Raw genomic sequence first — 21006 nt, forward strand, 5'->3', positions numbered from 1 at the left:
ATACATAATAACTCAAAGTCAAAGTCAAAACTGTTGAACGAGGTGACCTAGAAGGTGTGAAACTTCATCTTTACTACTTCTATGTTGGTATTAAAACCATGGTAAATTGGGAGTCTCAATTTCTGTCTGTCAAAAATTGAGTATACTTTGGTCTTATTGGTAAATCATATTTATATGAATGAAATGAATGTCATTTTCGAGTAACTTATAATTAAGTGTGATGAAGTTTGTCAAATTGGCAGGTATCATACAACCTTTAGCAATTCAGTTTAACCTGCAATGTCGTCCTCATAGCAAGCTAAATATAAATAGTTACAGGCTTTTTTATAGTTAACTTAGATAGTTAACATTTGGTGTCAAACCCCACCTTTATACTAACTCTGTATCAAAGTTAAAAATATTAAACATCAGTCCATTGGGAGTTGCTCTTCACATCAGGATGTTGTCCACTGAAGTCTCCCACACTGACCTAAAGTCTGGTGTGCTTTTAATCTTGTATGTTGTAACATCTAATTAGTTTTTCAATTTTACAAATATAAGGAAACTTATTTGATTGCTATTTTAATCTGAAAGTGGTATATACCAATGAATTTTAATATGTTCATGATGATTTCCAGACTTTTTTCTTTGCCGTTAAATTTTTCAATAATAATGGAAAAAACCGTAATCTTTTTTTACGTTAAAGGTCTAAGTATAACGAGAAAAGTATGTAGGCTTCACAATTTTGCTCACAAAATGATTTCAATATGTGTTTTCAATCTTTCTCTGTGTACCCCAAGGGATACTTAAAAAATTAATTTACTTTAAAAATTACGCAATCATGCGCCTGATGGGGTACACGGTAGTCTGAGGTATTTATTGTTTTTAAGTTTAAAATCTCTATAATTAAACAAACCTCAAAACTGACTAAAATGTATATTGTTCTACAGATTCTAAAAACTCACCTGGGACAAATTAGAATCAGCAAGGTCAGCATGTTACCATAGCTGTAGACTAATCAATTTGTTCTTATATCAAAATGGCTGCTCTAGGTTCATGTGCTGCCTCACCAAACCAACTTGTCAGTTTCTAAACATTCTACGTATGATAAAATATGTGTTTTATCAAGTATAGAATAAATATATTTATCTTGTGAATGAATACAGTTCTCCCAGAAGAATTTACTGCTGGTTGGTTTACAACTGCCAGTTAACTACACACTGGGTACAGCATGAATCGATGTTGTGATGTACATTCGGAATGCTAGTGGATGTCCAGGTGTGGCACATCATTACCCGTTAACGTTGAGATGTTGGGGTAAAGAGAAAATATGATTAACAGACATAGTTTATTCCAAAGAACGATTGGAAGATTTCTTCTAGTCTAAAAGTGAGAGAGAGAACCCCTGCCCAACTTTTACTTATAGAGACTGGAACTAGCTTCCCTGGAAGGTGGCAAGACTAAGATTGTGTCCCCTATCTCTTCTCATGGTGGCTCTTCCATAGGATCTCAACAGAAGGCTGATCCATTCCCCCACCCTTACTCATTCTGAATATTCTGTCACAATTGAAGACATTAAGATTTTATAGTTTTAAGTGCTTTAGGTACATTTTATTCAAGTTGAAAACTTGTGTTTTACATTGTTTGACAGTTTTTCCTCCGGCTGAACTATCTAGAAGTTCACCGAACGTACGGCTGCTCTGCCAACCCCAATCGAGCCCGTCCACTCTGCGACTATTGTGGTCGCAAATTCTGCCAACCTCAGAAATTGAAAGTTCACATCAAACGGATGCACAGTGGTAATTAAAACATTTTATTTAACTTTTCCTGTAATAAAATAACAGCAACTTACAATATTAACTGTAATAATTCAGAATATAAAAAGTATTGCTTTTAGTCTACTTTTAACTAGGAGTGGGCAAATACAAAAAAATTATATTTAGATCAGATATTGATACCAAAATTGTGTTCTTAATTCTGAATTCGATACTGATTCCAAAGCTAGATTATTCAAAGTAATAAACGCATTTAAAAATAAAAAACAATCACATCGATAAAAAAAATGTATTTTCAATAAGTTCAACTCGTTTAATTTTTACTTATTTCATTTCAATTCGTATTTATACAACAGAATAGGTCTACAGAAACGAAGGCAAAACCTTAATGAGATTATCTAGCCAACAGTCTCGCTTTCGTCAAAAAGTAGCGTTTTTTTTTTTTTTTAAGTGTATTAGAATTATAGTTGGACCGTAGAACTAATAATTAGAATGCTTGCTTAAATTTAACTACAGTGGTAAGATCTGCCATCTTTGACAAGTTAAACAGACGTTATCACAATAAAAAATGTTTTTCAGTAATATTTTGTTAATGGAGGAAATATAATATTATAACTAATTACGAGTATTGCAAGTGCAATTATTGGTCGTGATTTTGTAAAATGAAACACTACATAATTACCATTTCAAGAAAATAATTATTTATGACAATATTTTCTAACTTTCAAAATTGTACTTATACTACTTATTATAACTCATGATCTAATTGTCTGATTTAAACTGATAATAACTCAATAACTATTAGAATGTTAACAGTACACAGTTTCCTTTTAAAGGTTATGTTATAAAATATGAGTGATGGAGTATTTTTTTTGCTTTTCCCTTGTAATAAGAACAAGTATTGGTTATATGAATAGGACAGAGAGTGACTGTCATATATTACTCGACTGAAAAATATGATTCATTGTTCTTCTTTCTATAGGGTTTTACGTACTTTATTTATTACAGAATGAAGACATATAAATAAACATTGTAACTTTCCATTGGTACTTTAAGCACTTTTATTGATTTTATTCATTATTCTGTAATAAAATATTTTGAAAATATTGGTATCGGAACCAAGAAAAGAACTGCTGTATTGATACCTGATAGCCGTTGATACCTGGGTACCACTCAATATCAAGGTATTCAGGTAACGAGTATTGGAATCAATCCATTCCTACTTTAACAGAAGCATATTGTATTATCATAGGTGGTGGGGAGGGGATGTTGCATCTAAGGATGGCAGGGAAGTTGACCTATGAGGGTGGGATGTTTTGTGCTTGTGCTTTAATTAGAGTTTTTACTTTCTTTTTATTTATTTAAACCAATTTTTTTAATGAGAAGGTTTCCTTTGAGCCTAATTTTGCTTTGGGTAGTAAAAAACATTTTTTTGAGGTATTTTGGTAAATTTTCAGTTAGTTTTGATGCCATTTAAAGAAGAAACAAAAATATAGAAAAGAAGTTATATTTTATATAATTCCTGAGAAAAATGCCATTAAAGTGGGAAAATTTAGCATAGGCAAGATAAGATCATCAGACTCCTCGTAACAATTCTTTTTCTCTTATTATATTTTGTTTCCATGTTTGAACATTTGATATTTTCAGACATATTTCTCGTGCATCTAGAACCAGTCAGATATTAGAAATGTTAAAATTGGCATTTAATTTTAAAATTTATTTTAACAGTGACATTAGCTAGTAGTTACTGTAGTTAGTGATTGTAGCCTATGCCAACAATTTAAGTAAAATCCTACGTCTCATTGAGAAGTTAATTACTTGTAAGGCTCAAAGAGATTTTACTCTACAAGATGTAAACTTGTTTGGATGGTCTACAGAGATGCTGGAGGTGTTGAGGGACTTCCAGTGCAAACACTGCCTCAAGATCCTGGGTTCCAGGGCAGCATTACAACGACACTTCAAGGAGGTACATCAGAAGGATGTGGTAGGAGCTTTCACCTGTGATCGCTGCGGGAAGATGTTCCAGAACAAGTCCAACCTCAAGATTCACATGCTCACACATTCAGGCGTCAAACCTTTCAAGTTAGTTGGGTTTTTCAAACTTTCATATACATTGCTATGATAAACGGTGTGCCTTTGGATTATTTGATGAAAAGTTAAATCGTTCAAAACATGTTGTACTTGAGGTTGAAATATTATCACTATAGTTGACAGTATTACTGGTGAAAACAATAAGCTATTTGTTATTTATTGTTTCCACTACTTCCATGAAAAAGTGCAGGTAATTTCAAACATAAATCTGTATTTTTCATCAGAATTATGGTTTTTTTGTGTTTATAAAGATGATATATTTTTTATCAAAGACGTGAAAAGTAAGCACTATGACCTATGACAGGTTTCTTCAAGATGCTGCCACTTCCATCAGTCATGTCTGACATGTTTGTCCTTCTTCATTTTGTTCAAGGGATATTATTTCTGAACCAATGTGCAAAGAAACACAATTTATTTTTATCTCTTCATGCCACATGTTCAAAGAATAAATGAATACCGTGATGAAATATCAATATAATTGTTATCATTCTGAGTGCACAATTTACTCAATTGAGATCATTATGATAATGTAGTGCCATCCACGAAGCTCTTCACTTACAAATAGATGTTGTTTCATCAAAGCTTGTCTGTGTGCTTTCTTCAACACCTCAAGGGTCTCAGGTGATGATTTCTCAAGTGCACGCCAGATACTCAGAGCCTTCACCAACAGTACTGTCAGTTACAGAACCAACTGCGTAAATGATACTTGACCTCTTGAATCTCAACTCATGGAAGGCCAACTGATCCATCCAAAACCTTAATATATATATATATATGGTTAAACATGCATGAACACTAGCAAATCTAGAAACATGGCTCTGAAGGCAAGGGTAGCAACATAAGTGTGTCAAAATGTTCACATAAATCCCACCTGCAAGAAAATATGAAACACTACAAAGCCATCACTCCACACAAGCATAACAGGAGAGGTTGAACAGAATTTCATTACACGTGATGTCATGGTGAACTCTATAATTAAAATGTATGAACAGGTCACATAGAGTAGTGGAAAATCAGTTTTTGAACTTATGTTTCCCTACTATCTCTTACTAGTTGATATCAAGGTCATATTGTGTGTCACAGGATGTTATGGAATGAGGTTTCTTTGAATTTTGTAGCTTTATTTGGATGGTTATTTAAAGATGGTACGATTTCAATTTAAGTTGATGGAGAAGATTGAATTCGAAATTCAATTAGATGGAGGCAGTTATGCTTTTATAGTTTTCAGAGTTTTTTTTTATGATCCATAATGATGAAAATTACCACTCTTGTTACTTATTCTTCTAAATACTGTTTTTTTTGGAAAATAAAAAAATCTTTTGAGTATTGACATCCAACTAAAGCACTTGATGTAATAAAACTTGAGCAAATTTAATCTTCATGCATTAAGTTTAACAAAATATTTTCTGTTGACAGGTGTAAGGAAGCAGACTGTCCAGCTGCGTTCACAACAAAGCAGTGTTTACAGTTCCACTACCGCAAGATCCACAGGCTGGAGGAGGGTTGTATGCCACGTATAGAACGCTCAGTCGAGTACACTTTCGATGCATACGCAGGAAGTCGTCGTCCAAGCAGTGTCAACAGCGACTCCCAGTGCAGCACTGATGGTTTGTATCATCCCATCTTTGTAATAATGTGTCAGTTCGTGAGATCCGTTCTTGGTTCTTAAGAAAAATAGTTAGAACTTACAGTAAAATATTGGTTCCTTTGTTTCAGTCAACAAACATCCACATAGAGTTCTATTATTGTTTGGGACTTAATTATTAACATTATGCCAGCATGTAACTGTGTCAATGAAAGCTTCGTTTTTATGTGCAGTGATAATTTCTTTCACATCAAACATTCATTTGTTGCCATGTTTTTTTTGCCATACTAAGCACATCCTTTGTTACCTTGTGCCATGACCAGACTGTATTCAGCTCTGGGGTGTTAATTTTATACTAAGTATATATTAATAGACTCACTTAACTCTAAAATTTGAATATTTGGACATCTCTACTATAGTATGAGACATAAAATTGCAAGTCTGGGTTGTGGCATGATGTTGCCAGCTGTAGCGGAAGAACTAGTGATGGGATAATCAATTGAATTCAACAATCAAAAAATCGTTACTACTCATTTATCTTCCTGAATCTTTTACCTTTATGGTGTAAATTAACATGTTTTTACATTATGACACAGAACTTGAGTAAAAATAATAATAAATTTTAAATATAAAGAATAATCGCCAAAGAACAAAATGCATGCAACAAGCGGCACGAAGTGAGACATCATCGCATAGCTTCATGGTGAGGGGGGAAGTGAGATACGGTAACTGCCCATATGGCCAGGCTTAACAATGATATGTCTCATAATATCCTCTTTAATCTTTTTTATATCTTTTATTCGTCTTTATGTTTTTTTATATTTATGTGATTTTTCTAAGACTATCACTTGATGAAGTCCTTTGTTTAAAGTTTGTTATTTATAATGGATGATTAACCATTGTTTTCGGACATTTCCCACTATTAGTTTTAAAAAAATGGAACACTGCATTTTGAGGATTGGAATCTGTCCTCTTCTTCAGATGTCGAAAAAACCTTAAGGCATAAGGTTAATCATTCACAAAACTTAAAAAGTAATCAATATGTAATGATGAAATCACCCAAGTTATGGTTGACAATAAAGCAAGCTAAATATAATTTGCTTTTATATATGTTTTTGAAACCTGAAGAAGAGGATAGATGCCAATCCTTGAAATGTAGTGTTCAATTTTTGTAACACTAACAATGGCAAATATTTGAAAACCTGTTATCATCACTAGATGTACACTGTAAATGCACATTAAGTGTTTTTTTATGTTATTTTATTTGAAAAATTGTTAATTGATAATGTTTAAGGTTCCTTCCAGAAACCTATGATTTTGCTCCCATTAAACTATTAAAATCACCTACCAACCATAAAGTTAGTTGTAAAACTACTCAAGACAATATTACAAAGTTTGCTTTACTAAAGAACATGTACTCAAATACTGTTAACTTAAAAAAGCCCTCCATACAGTACAAGTACACACACACTGTTATGAAAATTTTAACTTTTGAAAAGAAACATTTGAAATATTTTGTTTATTTCCAGGTGAAGACAACCCTCCCGGAAAGTATCCTACTGAAGAGCACTCTCGGCTCTCCCCTCCTATTTCTGTAACCAATGAACAAGTAACTAAAGCTCCTCTAGACACGTTCAACAAGATGGTGGTCAGCAAAGGCAGTAAGAAGTGGATGGGAGAGACAGCTGAGAATTCGAGGAGTAATGTTTTTGACTTTGATGAGGACGATAAGGAACAAGACATCAACGTTTCACAAATCGAGGACGAACCAGTTCCGATGCTCTTCCACCATTGTAAACAAGACTCTGCCAATGCAAGTTTGCTTGTTGAAGCCGCTTTAGATGCTGCTGAAAGGGATATCGATATTACTTCTAAAGTTCCGTCACCCATGTCCTTGGTAACGAATAAGGAAGTTTATCCCGTTCTGCGAGCTCATCTCTCTCACTCACCACTGAGTCTGAGCAGGCCAGTTTCCCCGGTAGATTATCCGATCCAGGAGCAGAGTCAGTCACCGCACTTAGCCATGGAATCGTGTTATCCGACTGCCATCAGCCCACGGCATCCTTACAGTTTGATGTTTCCAGAGAGAACACCACATTATGAGTTCCGACTTTCTCCTCCTCCAGGACAAGTGGATACTTTCCATCTTGAAGAGTCTAGATATGACCTCCACCACAGGAGAGATGAGAATTCTAGCGATGAGGGAATAAACGTGGCACAGAACCTGAGTTTGGGGTTGAAGAATAAGCCTCTACAGTTGGAGATCCCGTACAAATATGATGCCTTAGAAGAGAGAAGTTTTGAGTGTGGAGAAGGCCTGGACATGTCGAGAACTAGTGGTTACCATCATTCATTCGTCTCAATGGCACCTCGGTATCCTCATGCTCTCTACGAGCCGAGGACTTACTCACACGCAGACGTCTTGCGTGTCGTGAACTTTTCCCATAGTGTTGACCTTTCCTTGCCAAGGAGTCATCACCAATTGACGCCACCAATGAATCAATCGTTGATTGAACCCATTAGGATCATTTCCCCACCTCCACCTCCTCCTCCTCCATACCAGGCCTACCCTCTCTCTACCTCTCCCTATAGTAGACCTCCACACTCGCCTACTTATCATCCCTACAATAATACCTACTAGAATGTAAAAATCTTAGCATGACATAATGTCAAGTATGAGAGGATTCAACACCCATATTGTTGTTGTTAAGAATACTTTCACTGTAGATGGAAGAAGCTGTTGAATTCCAGATTATAATAAAAGGTAGAGAGATAAACAATTCCAAAATGTCACATTGTCTTAAAGAAGTGTATGTTTTTGTATTAAGGGTGCATGTGTATGTTTATTTAAAATTAATTCAAGCTTTTAAGAATACAAATCTTGAGTTTGTGGTTGTAAATTTTAAAGATACTTATTAATATGAGGTAAAATGGAATTATGTGGTGCTCATCCCTGATATCTGTGTGGTTATAGCATAGCTTATTACCTCCAGGTCACGGGTTCGGCAAAGAGTTTTAGCATGCTAACATACAATTATCTGAGCCTGACCTGATGGTTTGTCATAGAGTTTCAGATCGACAGAAAGAAAATAAAAACAGTTGTGGTATGTATATTTCTTTTTTATAGATCAAATCAAAAGGGTCGAATTAAAATTACTCAGAGTAAAAATTGTTATAAAGTAACATGAGGAGCCAACCAAAACTGATTAGTACTTTCTTAATTTAATAAATGCTTTCAGAGGATTGTATGGTTTAATCAGTACCCAGCAGGGATCACTTCTGACTGGTTTATACCTTCCAGTTGAACCCACACTGGGTACAGCAAAAACCGATGTGTCACTTATGGATTTCCAAGAAGCGGCACATCACTATCCGCAAATGTCGAGATTTTGGGGTGCAAGGGCAATTCGATAGGTCTAGTCTACTGCGGGAAATGACTGTTGGAGTTTGGTGGGGTTCGTTCCCTATCTATCAGAGGTTCTTTCTAGCTTTAACAAGGGTTTGCCACCCCCTGCTTGCTTTGACTGGAGAGGCTGGTTCAGAGCTGGCCTCCTCTTCTTCCGGGGGTCATGACTTTAAGATTAGTGCCCTAATTCTTCCTCATGGATCTCGATAGGAGGTGGCCCCTCCTATATATATTTTATATAAAGCAATACAAAACAAGCCTGATAACAAAGTTAATAACTCAGCAAAATCACTCTTCAACATCATGATGGAAAAGTCCAGCAGCCTGTTCTTCCAGGTACACATAAATTATGATGATAAATTTCAATAACACATTCATTTGTGTATGTATTTTTGGGTGTTCATGTGAGGCTTTTCTTTATAAATTACAAGAGGACGCACTGATGCTGTCACTTTTTTTGACAAGGTCTGCACCCTACATACAAACTCCTTAGGACTATTACGGTTGTAATTTCAATTTAAATCATAATAATTGAGTAATAATAATCTTAGCTTTCTGCATCCTCTCATACATGAAAACTTTTACAAATAAAGATCCCTTTGATATATGTACAAAGTTCTGTTCTCATGTAGTATTAAAATGGGTATCTAATACTGAAGTAATACTTACTAATCGGGTCAAAGGCATGTTGCAAGACTGATGTCCGGGGAAAAGTATATTGTGGTATGTACGCTTGTCGTGATGCGTTATCTTCATTGTAAAATTGATGAAGATCCTAATGTTGTGGCATATTTGAAAATGTATTAATAATTATAAGTGATTAATCTGCTGTACAATACTTTGATCCCTTAAAATTTTACATAAGTGTGTTTTTATAGCCCTTGGATTGAATCATTCCAATTTCTTCAATGACAGTAGACCACTTTATTCATAAAATTATATGTTTATCATAGAAAAATTGTGCGTGCAAGACAAATGAGTTGAGTTAGAGTTAAAGGTGTTTATGGAAAAAGCAATATTAAGTAAATTGTAGCTTAAGTGTTATGAAGAAATGATGCTGTATTAGCTAATATGGGGTTGGATCGAAGTTCGGGGATGTTTTAAGAGTTTTAATGGTACAACCTATAACATTGGAATCCTCAAATCCTTCTTGGATGAAATTTTGTTCTCCCCACCTCCCCATCTTAAGAACGTGATAAAATATTTCTTACTAAATCGAACTGTTTAGCATAATTTCCTGTTCTTATTTTTTATTTAGCAAAACATATAGTCGTATAGCTTATTCACTGTCTGTCATTCAAAAATTAAGAATGATTTTTTATCAATATGGTCTGTTGTGCTGTTTTGTACTATTTTTCTCATCACAAGTAAAAAATATCCAAATTAGAAACGTTTGGTCGTTAAATACATCTATATATATATAAAAATGAAACTGTTCGTGTGTAACAGCATCACTCACAAACGGCTGGACGGATTCGCCTAATTTTTTTTTTAATTTGTTCGTCTTGATCTGTAGAAGGTTATAGGATACTTTTTATCCCTTTCCCGATTCAGGATTCCGCCCCACTGGTTACAGAAATACCCGTAAGAAATGCATTGCAGCAAACATATGTTATTAAGTGAAAGAGTCTTTTCAAATTTTTAATCAGCTGTTCTTTGTAAACATATATAATGCGACAAAAAATTGTTGTTAGGCTAACCGGTAACGGAAGTGCGACGTCCACCGGAACTACTCCGGTGGAGTACGTGGGCTCTAGTTTTTTATCAAATCTCTTTAATTTGTTCCCCTAATACTCAAAATCAACATATGGAAATGAAAAAATGTAAATTTTCCAGAGATAACAAAAGTTAACTTGTATATGGTAAATTTAACCAAGCAAAAAAGTTCTTATTGATTATATAAAAGTTTTGGGGATTAAAGAAAAAAATGTATGCATAGTTCAGATATATATATTTTCCATATATATGCATATTCCATTTTGTTTGTCTTGAACAAAAATGTCCATTTACTTCTGAACAATTTGTTACTGTGTGACTAATTAATTGTCTTATTTAAAACACATCCTGTTGTTTGGTTTGAGGTATCTTGATAAATTTGAATATTGTAGTAGTTGTGAGCTGTAATTTTTGAATCAGTGATAGATCACAGAGTGTGAGTGTGTACAGGCACACCCTATACTAGCAGCATCCCTATAGCTCTATCAATGACATGTATAATACTCATAATTTAAAAAAATTTTAATTTTATTTTTAATAAAGAACAAAATAAAGAGATTTTAATTAGAAATAAAACTTCGGTCTCATATTGACCAACTGCCATGAACCTCTGCATAAATTTGCTATTTGTGTACTGTTATAGAATTGTACCTATGAGGAGGTGGTAGGTGATTTTTTTCTGATCAAATAATTATGTTTTAGATCCTATGTAGATATGTAGAGTTTCAAATGTACAAGTTGAAAAATTATAAAATTATCGTCCTGTCCCAGAGTTAAGGACCATCCTGCACAATAGGAACATTACAAGTGTACATATTATTAGATAATTGATAAGTTATTGTTAAACAACTACTTTTTTACAGGCTTGTATCTAGTGTTAGAGAAAAATATTATAAGCAATGAGAATTTATGATGCACTCAACTTTTATTGGTGGCATTAATTCTAAACGGCAAATAAATTAATGTTTAAATTTTGATTAGCACATTTAACATAATTTTTTAATTGTGCTTATTTTAAATATTTTTGAATACAGTCGCTGATGTTAAATATTTATTTCCAGGCGATGTTATTTGATGATAGGCTAAAAATTATGTGTAAATTATTTTTATATTATTTATAAGAAATGTTTTATAGTAATTTATTCAAATTTAATGTGTTTATTGTGTTACAAAATGTAAATGACTAGGTTTTTGTTTTATTACACAATTTAGCAATGAAATGCTAGTTACCAAAGAAATGTTATCTATAAGTTGTTTTTATTTTTTAATGTTATTTTCTGTTAGTTACGAGGGGTATTAGAAAAATAAGGTTCCCATGATTTTTTTAAATAGACAGCTCTATATTTCTACTTAGTGTTATACATCAATTTAACACGTAAAAGTTAAGCTATTTTTCCACATAATCACCGTTTCTGTCCAAACACTTTTGTAGACGATGATGCTCCAACTTTTCTATCCCCATGTGTAGAATTCTGCCGCCAATCCTTTGAGTAACTTCTTCCTTGACTTCATCATTGGTACTGAAGCGTTGGCCACCCAAGTGGTCCTTTAATTTTGGGAATAAGTGATAATCACTTGGGGCTAGGTTTGGGCTGTAGGGGGGATGGGGCACAATAGTCCAGCCAAAATTTGTAAGCAGTTCTTGAGTTTGACGTGAGACATGAGGTCGAGCGTTGTCATGGAGAAGCCTCACACCACTGGACAATCTTCCTCTCCGGCGGTTCTGGATCGCGCGTCTCAGTTTTCTTAATGTGTCACAATATCTGTCAGAGTTTACTGTTGTTCCTGTGAATGGTGATTCTCCGATCTTCAAGAGTAGTAGAGCAGTATTGTCTCAACTTTTTCAACAACTCCATCTGAAACTGAAGGCCGTCCACTTCGGTTTTCATTGTGAATTTCCATGCGGCCTTCACTGAATTCTCTACACCATTTCCGAACGTGTTGAACAGATATGCAGTTTTCCCCATAAACTTTGATTAACTGGCGATGAATTTCAATAGATGAAATCAGTTTTGCATTTAAAAAACGTATCACAGCACGAATTTCGCATCTGGCGGTAACAAGGATAGGGAGCTACATCTTCGAAGGCAGCTAGGCCGGCACTGTTGAACGTAGCGAGGCGCGAGTGGTATGGATAGAGAGAGAAACAGTTGATGAGTAAGACAGTGTTGCCAGATTTCTACCAACATATCGCATTCTGTCTCGGCGGCATAGGGAACCTTATTTTTCTAATACCCCTCGTACATTGTTGAATAGTTATAATTAATTATAATGCTTTGTGTAAATTATAAATTCTACATCATTATTACATTATCACAAACTTATTTACTTACCATATTATCACAAATAAATGTTATGAAAATTGATTTTATATTCTGTTGTTTTATTCATTTTATTGAGTCCACTAAAAGAATTGCACCCACTAGGTTTATTGTCTTCCCTACAGAAAGTGCCAGCAAATATATCCATAGAAGGAGGAGCCTGTCCATAACATGTCTTCAAGTAGCCAATAAGCATCATGCTGTGTTGCCAAATTTTCTCCTAGCTTTGAAGCATAGTCAATAATAGCCAGAATATCAGGCCTGAGTGTCCGAGCATAGTAGATCATAAGCATAGAGTATTAAAAAGAATTGACCAAACAACATTCTTATATCTAGCAGGTTGACAGAAGTTGCAAATAGCGCATGGGTGTCACTTTTAACAATTGTTGAATATGAAGGAAACGGAATTTTTCTGGACATTTGCCATTGTTTAGTGATACAAAATATCAGTAATACTACTTACGAGATCTGCAGTCTGATCTCTTCTTCAGGTAAATAACTAACTTAACAAATAATTACAAACTAGGTTAAAATAAACAAATCATACCAAAGCAAAGTAAGGAATCACAACCATCATGTTGTGTGTCAACTTCACTAAATCTAAAAACATGCACTTAATAAAAAACAAAACACAACACTGATGATTAAAACTGAGCTACAGAATACAGGTCACGATAGGTCTGCATTTGCTGGCCAACCAACTACGAGTGACTAGACTCACTAGAGGCCAATAGTAAATGGCAATCGTCATGGCAGAAACAAGATGGCGGCAAAAAAAGGAGGGAAACAGGAGTGTAAATGCAAAAACAATATAACAAATCACGTAGAATTGACGGTAAGCAACAGATGATTTCTGAGTACATGTGTGTGCATGACACAGAGAAATAAATATGTATCTAGCATTAAAAAAAGAGTATTACTTCTTTCATACAAGCTACATCTTACCATGGTGATGAAGACAGAATACTCTGTAACTATTATAAATAAATACATTAAGAATGTCTCTGGAAAATGTTAAATTATTCAATATCCCTTTATTTATTATACATAAAATCATTTTATAAACTGCTTTTTAAGGATAGGCTAATTATTAACAAGGAATATACTGTATCAAAGACAATAATTGAAACTCAGTAAGTCTTTAGATTGTAGTCTAATCAATTACTAAATGGGTCAAAATGTGTTACATGCACGCAACTCTTACATTTTTCAGTACAGCTGCTGTTTAATATTAAAATAATTTCATACGTTAATATCAGTCAGGCTTTGAACTCCAGTTGTTTTATGGATTACATCTTTGCAAATGAAATTATAATAGTTGATAGCTCTCTTGAACACTTCTGATCAGACCCTTTAGAATGTTATTCTGTTATGTGATAGGCACTATCTTGAGGAATGCTTGACGGCCGATTATTAACCCTTTGCACTTGAAAGAACAGCAGTACTGGCCACACCAAGGTTGCACACAGCTCGCAATAGTTTTGCCGTAGTTTGTCCTCGCAACTCGTATGGCCAGTACGGATAACCGCACTACTTTCATTGACAGCTCGCTAGCCATATTTGTCGTTTGCATCCCCAGATCAGAATTATTTTTCAATTTCCTCCGCATATTTGCATAGAAATTTAAAATGTTTAAAGAAGAAATGAAAAATAATTAAAAAATATTTTTAATGAATCTTTCTAATGCAAAGATAGACATACATTTGGGAAATTTAACTCTTGTACGTATATTGTTATCAAAGATATGTAAATAAAATGTTATAAAGGAAGATTATATAGTGACGTTATACTCAGACATGAACTATTTTACATTTTGCTCAATCTTGAAATTTTTTACAGGATAAAACTTTTAAAAATACATACCTATGTGTAGTCAAGAATAGCAAACATCTTCTAGTAAAATTGTACTAGGTTTCCATCACTTCCTGTATTGGCCCACTTGCATTCATTTTATTTGCAGTCAAGGTTTAGATAAGAATAATAGGCTAATTTAAAATTTACTGCTTTTACTTAAAACTACTTTAAAATAAAGCTGCTTGATAGGTTTCAGCACTCACCATTCATTAAAAAACAAGAGAATATTAGAAAATAACTGCTATGTTTAGTGGCCATTGTTGCTGGCCTTAGAAGCTATGGACGTATCATATCTTGGCCAGTACAGCTGGACATACAATCTGAGATGACATTACGGCAAAAATTAATCAGTGGAAAAATGGTGGCGGCCAGTAGAGCTGCCCATACGAGCTCCAAGGACAAATTATAAACACTGCCTTCCGAGTGCATAGGGTTAAATAATTAATAATTTGCATTCATTTTATGATTATAATGTAATTATTTATATTATTTAGCAGTTTTAACAAAATGATATTACAATTGAAAAGTTCAGTTTTAAAAACCAGAGGCAGTACATTAAGGTCTTTCTCACTTGGTAGCTTTTCGTGTCTTGTAACTCTCAAGATGTTCAGTCATAATAAAATGACCAAGTCATAACAAACACATGTAATATATCATATGTTTCATGTAAACATATGAAACAGAACAGTGTCAATCACTGAATGGGTAAAGTACAGAGAATGCCTTGTGGCAGTCTATTATGGATCCCCCCCCTTTACCCCTATAACCGGCCCGAGATGGTCGTTTATGTAGCAGTCGGCCACCAAAGGGTGATCACATATTTTCCAAATTAACCTCATATGTGCCACAGCAGATAAGTAAAGACTAATCATGAAATTCCATTATAGCATGTCATGACAGACCAACTAAAGGTGTAACATTTCAACAGACGAAGAGAAAAGAAGGCAATAATTGGGAGGAGGTGGGGATGGGCAGATGCATTCAGCCTTATTTTTTATCCCTTTTTTTCTAGAACTTAATCGACATGAGTGTCTGAGGTTTCTTTATTTTTAAATTTCTTCAGGTTTTTATTTAATACTTGTAGCGATATGGTTAATCTGCTATTTTTATGTATGCAACCTTAATTTTTGTTTGATAATTTATTTTTTCTGTAATGTGTGCTTCATCCCAATTCATGTATGATTTTAAGACCAGCAATGATGAGCAATCTTAGTTTTCTTATAGACTGTTTCTTGTAATTTTGTGTTCTTTAACTGTCATATTTAGTGGTCTTATGTCTGACCTGACCTATCTATTAAAAGAATACAAATTATTTAAAAAATTACGCACATAGTCGATAGTGAGCTTTTGATACAAAGTACTATTATGAATACTGTCAATGTAGGCGTTTCCAATGACAATGGAGCCTACTAATTTTCCAAGCCTATTACAGTTACATTCAACAGACGATACTGGGATGGGAATTTGTACCAATGACCATTATTGACTTATTAGAAATAGCTGTGGAAAGGTTAGTTTGTTTTAACCCCATTAGAGGTCACTTTTTGTGCAGTGAAATGAGATAAAGGACAAGTTGATATTTATTCCTATGCTATCTTGTGGCTATTTGAACTATCACTTACATAAAGATGTTCAGTAACAGTCCTGTAGCTGCAGTGGATGGAGTCATTCAGGAAATGCCAGTAGTATTAAAAAAAAAATTGTTTTAATTTCTTCTATAATGCAATGTGAAATTCAATTTTTGTAAAGCGTTAGGATCTACAGGAAAAAATGTCCAAAAAATAAAATGTAAAATTTGTATTTATTTACAAAGTAAATAAATAATATAAAACGAGTATTTACATGTAATATAATAATATCAATTTAACACTATTGTTAGAAATTACGATACTTGATCCTTTAAGTACATTTCAAAAAGAAATCCAATATACAATAATGTATATAATTTTGTACATAAAAAAACGTGACTTCTAAAGTAAAATGTTATTTTGTTCACTTTGAACTATAATACAAGATTTTTACTCTTCATTCCATAGCTTTGTACTGCTTATACACTGTTAAACTCTAATGCACATAATTAACTACAACCCAAGTCTTGCTGGAGTTCTCCGGGGAGTTGCAGGAGTTCCAGGTTCTCGGACTCCAGGAGTTATAATCTCACTCCTGCAAAAATTACAGAAAAATCAATACAAATAAAAATTAGTTCATAAAAAACAAATTCTTACTTCTCCATTTAAATTTGCATTCCAATTATGAATTATATTCCACCTTCTAATCAACATATTGATTTGAAATTGGTGTATTAAAAAAGTCTATTCTGATTTCAAATATATTTTTGGATTTCAAAATATGGACCGAAATCCAATGTTAATAAACAATACTTCATTTTCACTCATGAACGGAGCTTTATGTCTCATACGAACACTCAATAATTAGTAATGTGATTGTTAAAAATAAGCCCATCATTGTTTTAACAAGATTCTAATAATTTTTTAACGTTTACAGTTGTGATAGTTTATCCTGCAAATTAAGTATCTTTACAAAGGAGTTGAATAAAGTTCTGTTCCTGAGATTGCTGTAATGTGCAAACATAAACTAAGAATCGGAAAAGGAAGGACAGCCACAGTCGCATCTCTGCAACAGCTTTTTCATCTCGACTTTTTTTAAACTTGATAATAACAATTGCCGGGAAAATCTGTCATGAACCTTGTTTTGCTCAATTATCCACTTCATTCAGTGACATGAGTTTATGAGTGTATTCGAGTCACCCTTAGAGTTATATTAATGATTATTACTACAGGATATATTACTTCTATTTCATATATTAAGGAAATAAGTAAACTTTAATCTACTTTCTATTTAACAACTTAGGAACACTCCCATGTTGAACTTTCAGCAATTACCCATGGCAAGTATGTGTTGTTATTCATTGAAAAATCCTCAAGGCTAAATTCTACACAAGTTAATCTTAAATTTTTTCAAATTTTAAATTACTATTTTTGTTACTTTTTTACTCATAGCTATGAGATTAACAAAAACTGCAGTTTTGTTATTTTAACACAAAATGCAGTACTTTAAAGATACCATATTTTTCATTCCATAATCCAAAATTTACCTTCAAAACTGTGACTAACATTCAACAATTTAAAAGTAAAAATTTCATCTAAAACTTTTGCTACTTCAACATACTTTTCATTTATGCTGTTGTTAACTTTCTGCTCTCTGACTTGGCCCACAAAGCCATTAGTACTGTTGAGAAATCAGAAATAATTGTGACCATTTTGTGTAGCTATGGCAGTGCTTCACTTAGATCAATCTTTTTTTGTACCCAATCATTTGTTTTAACCTCACACCAAAAATTTTTTCATTTTTTATTCACAGATTACCCACTTTATGAAAATCTTTACATTTACTAAATAGAATATGAAATTAATGTTCAACACTAGTTCTCCTCTGGCTAAACCTTAATTCTGCTGTTCTACTCACTTCCGGACACTGGCCATATTCCGCCTTTCTGTCTCCTCCTGCCGAGCCCTCATCTCTTCCTGCGCAGCCTTCATTTGGCCCTCCATGTGATGGAGATGCTCCAGTGCCCTGCGTCGCTTGGCTGAGCCCGATCGCCCGGTCTCCTTCACCGAGAAGAACATCGGCCCCAGTTCTGCCAACCAGTGGCCATCCACCGCCGTCACACACTGCATGTACTCCTGCCACACGTTCACACAAGTGTTAATTCAGTTACAAACAAATTTAGGAGAATAAAAACTACAAATACAAAATAATTGAATATTTATTTTATTAGATATCAATAAGTAGAAAAGGAAATTATTACATTTTTAGGGACCAGAAATTAATGAATTAAACCATAATAAATCAATATTAGTAGTATGACATTTTTAGCATTTCGTCACATCAGTTCAGAGTAAAGCAAGATTTTTCATAATACCTACACAGATATTTACAAAGTAAAACATACATATAAACATGTTTTAGGGACTTTTCTGGACAAAATCTATTTTGGCATGTTTATATACAGCTTTACAGTAAATACACATAATTTTTGTACATCAAACTGAAGATTTGAAAAATAATGCAGAAAAATAAATATATACTAAAGCATTTTCTCTGTCAATATTCTTAGCTTCCTCAGTTAACTGAAGTGTCAAACTTAAAACAAACCAATTAGGCATAAGAAATAATACATCAGTACACCAAATTTATACATAAAATAGAGAGATTAATTCACTGTTTATCTCACTACAAAGCACAATTGAATTAGTAACACATGGTATCCAAAGTATGATTTAAGACACTTTATAGTTAAGTTTTTTGTTTTATGTGCCACGATTTTCTTATACCTGTGTTTTCCAAACATTATTCAAGCATGTTTTCCTAGTCCCTGTACATAAAAATATGAAACCGAGTTTAAATAATGCATAGTTAATAAGACAAGAGAACAGTTGTTAGTCTCTACCAAAGATTTGTGATCTGAAGATGCACATCAACTTTAATTAATAGACCCAAAAATTAACAGACGTTTCAATAGAGCAATTCCTACCATTAAACCTTGGTTGACAAAGGGCATAAGTAAACATCTTAAAATAGTTCTTATTTTAAAATTCTATAAAAAAACAGATAGGGATAGTAAATTTGCTCTTTTTAAAGAAAGCGGCATGTAACGAGACCAAAAGGGAGAATAGCAATCCTTAACTCATAACATTTTTTAATGTTAGATTAATTTATTTTAAATTGAACTTCAGCATTTTTTGCAGTTTTAATGTAATTTTTAACAGTGATCAATGCAATAAGCACAATTTAAAAACACAGTTGGTCACCAAGAAAGCTTACTGCTTACAACAAGATATGGAATACAAAACACATAATTTTTTTTGAAAACTGACTTCCATTGGAGCATTCATTATACCTTAGCAGTCATGATAAGCTCATGGTAGACAACGTAATCGGGGGTGAAGCCCATCCCAAACAGCGCTGAGGTGGGGTGAAGGTGACATGGCATACCAGTCCGACAATTCACATACTCTCCGATACCCTTCAGTCTCGCAGCTTGGTGGAAATATGCTGTAACATGAGCCCTTCGTTAGATTTCCAATAAGATTTAAAAATCATTACAGTTTCATACCACCATTAATGTAACACCATGATGGGCTCATATTAAACCCTCGAATAAAGAAGAGAACAGAAAAAAAATTATGATAAACATACAGAGTTGCGGCTTTAGATAAAGTGACAATTTAGTTATTTCTAGAAAATAAATAAATCCAAGGAAATATGTCTTTACTAGATAATATTCATTCAACAAAAAATGTATAAATATTTCTTTATTGTACAATTGTTGTCCTTATTGTCTTCACAATGTGAACAAGTTGAGTTTTTACAAAGCCTGTGAGGATTTTCATGTTACGTTGTATGGCTCATAATTAGAGACAAATACTTGAAATAGGTTGTGCATTGTGTATTTCATTACGTGAACAAAAGGTTTTGCAAAAAGAAAACAAAAACAATATATTTCAATAAAAAAGACGTTAAATAAATTATATCAATTGATACAGAGAAAAGGTGTCTAGCAGCGTTTGACATTTTTGAGGATTTAAAAATAAGCAAGGCTTAGGTTTAGGTTATATTTATATTTAAAAATAAAAACAACAAGTTTGTATTTTAATCTCTCAAACACCACACAAAAGAGTCAGTATATGAATTGAATTTTACATGTTTTAAAATTGGTTCTTTCATAAAATTATTAAGAATGTGGTGCATGTCCTCTTGTTCACTTAATGTAATGAAGATGTAATGTAAGATTTATTGTCTGATATCGGCTGGTCAGCCAAAGATAATCTGTAAAGTGATAATCTATAATCTATTGTTTGCCTTATCTCTCGCAGCGGACGATATCAGGTCTATGATGCCTGTTATGGCTATGTAAGCGAGATATGAGCTTACATCTTTTTCTGTGATGGGTAAATACGACTATTAAAAGTACAAAATTTGTGATCTTACAGTTCAATTTTTTTATTCCTAAAATAAAATGTTTCTTACATATATTTTTTTATCTTTATAAAAATAACTAATTTATAGACATAAAGTTCACTAATAGGGTGAATCATAAACTTTGCTTCTGAAGTTTGCAGGAGGTATTTATCTGAATTGAAAATGAACTTATAATGAAATTTGGTAAACTTTCTCAGGGGTAACTTTCATTTTTTATTATTTTGTCTACAACATGTTTGGTTGTTTAGTTGCTACTAATTTAACACCAGTATTAAA

At 33.4% G+C, this 21006-nt stretch overlaps 2 protein-coding genes across 2 annotated transcripts in view; one reads left to right on the forward strand and one right to left on the reverse strand.

Moving 5' to 3' along the window:
* The window catches only part of LOC124353745, a 28506-nt gene extending 18185 nt beyond the window's left edge, over positions 1-10321 (forward strand). Inside the window, exons 10-13 of the mRNA XM_046803732.1 lie at positions 1631-1778; positions 3632-3836; positions 5262-5452; positions 6960-10321. Of these exons, the coding sequence (XP_046659688.1) occupies positions 1631-1778; positions 3632-3836; positions 5262-5452; positions 6960-8071 (1656 nt within the window). The 3' untranslated portion in view covers positions 8072-10321. The remainder of the gene's footprint in view (positions 1-1630; positions 1779-3631; positions 3837-5261; positions 5453-6959) is intronic.
* A 6188-nt stretch (positions 10322-16509) lies between these two features.
* LOC124353746 (pre-mRNA-splicing factor ATP-dependent RNA helicase PRP16-like) overlaps positions 16510-21006 on the reverse strand; it is a 51600-nt gene continuing 47103 nt past the window's right edge. Inside the window, 3 exon segments of the mRNA XM_046803733.1 lie at positions 16510-16890; positions 18214-18431; positions 19649-19803. Of these exon segments, the coding sequence (XP_046659689.1) occupies positions 16809-16890; positions 18214-18431; positions 19649-19803 (455 nt within the window). The 3' untranslated portion in view covers positions 16510-16808.

Source organism: Homalodisca vitripennis, chromosome 2 (assembly GCF_021130785.1).
Source record: "Homalodisca vitripennis isolate AUS2020 chromosome 2, UT_GWSS_2.1, whole genome shotgun sequence".
Taxonomy (NCBI): Eukaryota; Metazoa; Arthropoda; class Insecta; order Hemiptera; family Cicadellidae; genus Homalodisca; species Homalodisca vitripennis.